Source organism: Microtus pennsylvanicus, chromosome 10, assembly GCF_037038515.1.
Source record: "Microtus pennsylvanicus isolate mMicPen1 chromosome 10, mMicPen1.hap1, whole genome shotgun sequence".
NCBI classification, from domain to species: Eukaryota; Metazoa; Chordata; class Mammalia; order Rodentia; family Cricetidae; genus Microtus; species Microtus pennsylvanicus.
In genome coordinates, this window is record NC_134588.1 from 26,173,226 (window position 1) to 26,178,888 (window position 5,663).

At 49.1% G+C, this 5,663-nt stretch overlaps 1 protein-coding gene across 1 annotated transcript; it reads left to right on the top strand.

Moving 5' to 3' along the window:
* Positions 1 to 1,041: 1,041 nt before the first annotated feature.
* On the top strand, positions 1,042 to 5,322 carry Il10 (interleukin 10). The gene is made up of 5 exons (XM_075987403.1): positions 1,042 to 1,314; positions 2,081 to 2,140; positions 2,442 to 2,594; positions 3,555 to 3,620; positions 4,539 to 5,322. The coding sequence occupies exons 1-5, from the start codon at positions 1,150 to 1,152 to the stop codon at positions 4,629 to 4,631; spliced, it is 537 nt and encodes a 178-aa protein (XP_075843518.1). The 5' UTR covers positions 1,042 to 1,149; the 3' UTR covers positions 4,632 to 5,322.
* Positions 5,323 to 5,663: the final 341 nt, after the last annotated feature.

Genomic DNA, 5,663 nt, shown 5'->3' on the forward strand with positions numbered 1-5,663 from the left:
GCATAACCAAAGGATTCCCAGAGACTTCCCAGGTATCTGTACTAATGTCACCACCTCTGCCCTTCAGCAATGATAGGTAGTTGGACAGGTTACACATCTCCTAGCCTGGGACCCTGTAAAACAGGTCCATGGGGCCGGGCAGTGGTGGCGCAAGCCTTTAATCCCAGCACTTGGGAGGCAGAGGCAGGCGGATCTCTGGGAGTTCGATACCAGCCTGGTCTACAAGAGCTAGTTCCAGGACAGGCTCCAAAACCACAGAGAAACCCTGTCTCGAAAAACCAAAAAAAAAACAAAAACAAAAAACAAAAAACAAAAAAACAGGTCCATGGGGAGGGCTACCTGACAGGTGAGGCAAGCCCCCCAGAAGTCTGAGCACCTTGCCCTAACTTCCCATGATAGAACCTGAGACTCTCAATGAAGCAAGAGCCAGAGGAGGTTCCGGAACTCGACTCTGACCAGCTGTCCCACCACACACACACACACACACACACACACACACACACACACACACCACTTCAAGGGAGAGTCTTGAACAGGAGACAGAAAAAGCAGAAGAGAGTGAGTTCTAGGGATGAGTGGCAGATGAGTGTTTCCTTGAGGAAACTGCATGCTAAGGTGAATTCCTACTCAGCAAGAAGTAGCGGCTCTTCACCCCAGGTTGATTGGGGGAACCGATTATTTCTCAATCCTAATATGTTCTAAAATAGCCCATTTATCCACGTCATTGTGACCAACGAGTGCGTGAATGGAACTCACAGTTGTAGTGTGAACATAGAACAGCTGTCTGGCCCCAGGAAGCGAGACGTTTTGTATTGAGAAGCAAAAAAAAAAAAAAAAACACTCTTTAAAAGCGAGGTAGCTCATCTAAATATAGCTATAAGCAGAAGTTCATTTAACAGTTCTTTTGCTTACAATGCAAAAAGAAAAAAAAAGAAAAAATTAATAGCCTAGAAGAGGGGGAGGAGCTTGACTTCATGGCCTAGAAGAGGGAGGAGGAGCTTGAATAATCTTTGCCAGGAAATTTCTAAATGGAGAGGCCCCTGACCTTCAGTATAAAAGAGGGACACGGGAGTAGAGGGGGACACTTTAGGGGCTTGCTCTTGCAGAACCAGAGCCGCAAGGCAGCCTTGCAGAAGACAGAGTTCCACCATGCCTGGCTCAGCCCTGCTCTGCTGCGTGCTCTTACTGGCTGGAATGGGGGCCAGCAGAGGCCAGCACACCAGGGATGGGAATAACTGCACCCACTTCCCTGTCAGTCAGACCCACATGCTCCGAGAGCTGCGAACAGCCTTCAGCCAGGTGAAGACTTTCTTTGTGAGTATGATACCTAGCCTTTCTTCCTGGGATGGCCTGAAGTACACATTCCGATGGAACCGTTAGAAATGCCTGCTCCTCTTCCCGCTCCCACCTCTTCCCGCTCCCACCTCTTCCCGCTCCCACCTCCTGCTCCCCCTCTGGCCCCAGCATCTATTCCCCTTAGACTTAGACCCAGAGAGTCCTAGGCTAAGCAGTGGATTATGGGTTACACTAAACCCAGGCACACAGGAAAAGCCACCGAGAAGGCAAATGTGTGTCTCTCCCATGCCCAAGAACTTTCTGGTGAGTTTCCAAGGAAGCTCCATATTTTGTTGACTGGGACAAAAGTCCGTGGTCGGAAGCACATGCTGCCTCTGCTTAGTCTTCAGATCTGGGGCAGCACCAGGCATGGAGAGCTTGCATTATAGGAGGGTTCCTCTTCCAGAGAAGGCAGAGGCACGCAGCTAAGAGACTCTCTCTCCATAAGGGACTCCAGAAAGGAAGGGTTCCACAGGTGCTCCTGAAACCTGATGTGGCTCCTCTGGAAGAAGAGGAGGCCTGGGTCAGACTTCTCTCTGTCTAAGTATTTTAAATAATGCGATGCTAAGAGGGAGGACTTTGATTTGACTTCAGGCTCTAGCACCATCAAACCCTGCTTTTAAAACTCCCCTTTCAATATTTGCCGGGGCTACATGGATTTCTAATTCAAACCTCTACTAATGGAGGCCATGCATGTCAGGTGTTCGCCTTAGCCCTTGCATTCATGCTCCTTCTGTTCTTGCAGCAAAAGAAGGACCAGCTGGACAACATACTGCTCACCGATTCCTTACTGCAGGACTTTAAGGTATGAGTTGCTTGGGTGCTGGGAAGCGTTGGCGTGGTTAGGGAAGGGAGGCGCTGTTTGAGACAGAGGGAGCTGGGTCTGAGGCCGGAGCTTTCGAAAGGAGAAGTGGGAAGCCCTTAAGTCAGCATATTGCCGGCAGTCAAGGGTTATGAAGACCTCATTCTGCGGTAAAGGGAGAGAATGTAACTAGAGAGAGACGGGGTGCAGGGGGGGGGTTCCCTAGGGACAAAACTGTCTACCAAGTTTAGTTGCAACAAGGCCATCATTTCAGTAAGCCCCAACCTTTGATTCCTGCCTCTAGGGTTACTTGGGTTGCCAAACCTTGTCAGAAATGATCCAGTTTTACCTGGTAGAGGTGATGCCCCAGGCAGAGAACCATGGCCCAGAAATCAAGGAGCATTTGAGCTCCCTGGGAGAGAAGCTGAAGACCCTCAGGAGGCAGCTGCAGCGCTGTGTGAGTAGCAGACCAGTCCTTTCCCTTGCAGCCACCCCACAAACACAACCTTCTACAGCTCAGCCTGGCCACACACAGACTCAGCTGGGGACTAGGTAAACCGACACACAGGCGCCTCTAGTCAGAGCTCTGGGCTAGTCTGTCTCTGAGCAAGAGTGGGGGTGGCCTTGAGGCGCTCACACGTGAAGATTTGCGTACAGCCTTCCTGTTATTTGTGAGTCATTGTGGGCTATTAGCTACTCCTCTCTCTCTTCATGGGAAGGCCAGGGCTTCAGTTACCGCTCCCTCATCTCTTGGACTTGAGCCCCAGGCTGGCAACTAAGGCTCCCAAGCAGAAGAAGACTTTCACCTCTTCCTCTCTTCTTTTGGAAAGCAAATTCAGCAACACACTGGGCTGGCAGGACTCTCCCTGGCATTTCCCAAGGGCCAGAGGCTCCACTGTCCCTAAACCAGGATCCACGGCTAATAGACCCAGGGCATCTCTGTCCCTGACTGAAGTGTTGCCTTGGCTGCTGGTGGGCTGCTTTCTTCTCTCACTGACACTGGGAAAGCAGTCGGAGTCTATTTGTGCAATAGTTCTAAGCAGAGAGGATTTGGCCCCAGTAGATGAGACTTTATCTCCACTCTCAGATACCAAAAGCACACGGCAGTTGAGATTGGAGGTAGACAAGAAGAGGCCTGTGAAACACGATAGATGTTTTGGGGGTTTTGAGAGACAAAGACCTGAGCTCAGACCCATGCTTTGCAAACATCTTAGTGATTCCAAAGACATACATTGCATCTTCCTGGGCTGTTCTCCTCTGCCCCTAGTATAATAGATAAGGACCAAACAGGGCTCAGTTCTCCCAGGCAGCTGAGAGATGAATCTGGCCCCTTCATCACACAACAAGGTTGTCCCCCGCCCCCCAAAGCCATAGGCATTGGAACTAGAACGATTAACACACTCTTTTCCTTCTACAGCATCGATTTCTCCCCTGTGAAAACAAAAGCAAGGCTGTGGAGCAGGTGAAGAATGATTTTAATAAGGTAAGCTTGGGGGGGGGGGTTGCAAAGAGGGTGTGTGTAACGTGACCCCTGTCCACTCACCAAAGGGCAGAAGCGGGGAGGGACCGAAATCTGCACCTGGAGTGTGGGAACCCGGCAAATCGTGTGACCTCCTCTGCCAGTTAGGAACCCCCACCTCGGTCACATTTGTTTTCTGCAAAGCGTCTCTAGCAGTTTCTAAATGACTGCCTCCCCTTTGCAGGCTCTCAGCTTAGACTGACCAGACAACCTATGAGCACGGAGCCCTAGGTGCTGGGGAGAGTGACGAAGGAAACAGAAAGTACAGAAAGTACCTTGTTGGGAAATGGGCGGAACCTACAAGTGCAGAAAGCAAGACATGAATTAATGCACACAGGCACATCTCTGGGGCTCAGGCTGGATGCCCCAAAAATCAGAATGAGCAGGAAGCAGAATTCTCATTTGTCCCAGTGCACTTTCCATCTGGTGAACAAAATGAGGTTTCACACTTCCAACCGCCTGTGAACCCATTAAACCCGAGTTCCCAGAAGCCGTGTGGCCTACATCATCTTCGTGGGCTAGGCAGAGGCACTGGCAGGGTTCCAACATCAGTGGCATGAATCCCTTGACAGTAGGCCTAAAAGCCCAAAGCATTTTTTTAAAAAACATTCCTTGTCTTTCTCTGAAACTATCCTGCTCCCAAACTGCTTCCTCTAACAACTTTGCCTGACTACTGGCAGAGCTGAATGCTGGGAGACAGTGCAGGCGAAGGCTCAGCCCAGACCCAAGACAGCAGGACAAATCCTTGAGTCCCCAAGGTCCTTCAGGTTCCAACACAAGAAAGCAGGGAGCCTTCTGTGTTCAGGATCCTGCCCAGCTGAGTGCAAGGTTCTCCTCAGCCCTCCACTAAGTCTTCACCAGGTGTTTTCTCTCCCTACGCAGCTCCAAGAGAAAGGTGTCTACAAGGCCATGAATGAATTTGACATCTTCATCAACTGCATAGAAGCATACATGACCATCAAGATGAAAAGCTAAAACACCAGAACGTGTGTGCTGAGTCTACAGGCTACCAGGGCTGAAACCGAGCTCTCTAGATCTTAGCCAGCAGACGCAACTCCTTGGAAAACCTCATTGTACCTCTCTCCAAAGTATTTATTACCTCTGATACCTCAGCTCCCATTCTATTTATTCACCGTGAGCTTCTCTGTGAACTATTTAGAAAGAAGCCAAATATTATAATTATAATTGCAAAATATTTATTATTTTTACCTATGTTTAAGCTGTTTCCACAGGGGCACTTTGTAGTACTTGAGTGTTCTAAGGGAAAGTATGTTATATAAAGGGGGGGGGGGGTCTTCTTTGGGAAGCCAACGGAAGCTTCCATTCTAGGACTGGCCACACTTTATAGCCGCGGGCATTATTTGCTGTGATACCCTCTAGTTTCTTTCTGAGTTCAGGGCTCCTGCAGGAGTCATGAAGACTCTTACAGGACTTAGGAAAAGAAACTAGGGACTGCCTTTGATGGTTACCCTTCCAACAGCTCAGAGGGAATCCCCTGACCTCATTCTCCAACCATTTCATTCTTGAAAGCTGTGGCCAGCTTATTTATAACCGCCTAAAATTAGTTCTAATAGAACTCATTGTTAACTAGAAGTAATTCAATTCCTCTGGGAATGGTGTACCGTTTGTCTGTTTTTATAGCAGATTCTAATTTTAAATAAATGGATCTTAGTCAAATCATGTTGCGCTGTCTACTGAGTCCTGTCTGATTGAAAGAAGTTTCCCTCTAAGTTCCAGAGGGCTGAAGGGGTGAAGAAATCTTGTATTCCAAAGAAAGGATGCCCGCAACCTCTCCAGGAAGGGGTGGAGCGCAGATTCCATCAGAGGAAAATCTTGCTTCACTTTCGAAGCTTGAACATAAGCCACTGAGATCGTCAAGCTCAATCCTTTAAGATACACCCGGAACCCCTTAAAGGGCATGCCAGCTTCCCAAGCTGGGGGAAGGGATTCTGCACACACAAACCCAGTGCTAAACAAGAGAGGCGCAATGTGTGTATTCCTTCAAGC

Coding starts and splice junctions, on each gene's coding strand:
- Il10 (XM_075987403.1), top strand. CDS start 1,150: ATGCCTGGCTCAGCCCTGCTCTGCTGCGTGCTCTTACTGGCTGGAATG. Junction 2,141..2,441: donor CCTTACTGCAGGACTTTAAG/GTATGAGTTGCT, acceptor TCCTGCCTCTAG/GGTTACTTGGGTTGCCAAAC. Junction 2,595..3,554: donor GGAGGCAGCTGCAGCGCTGT/GTGAGTAGCAGA, acceptor TTCCTTCTACAG/CATCGATTTCTCCCCTGTGA.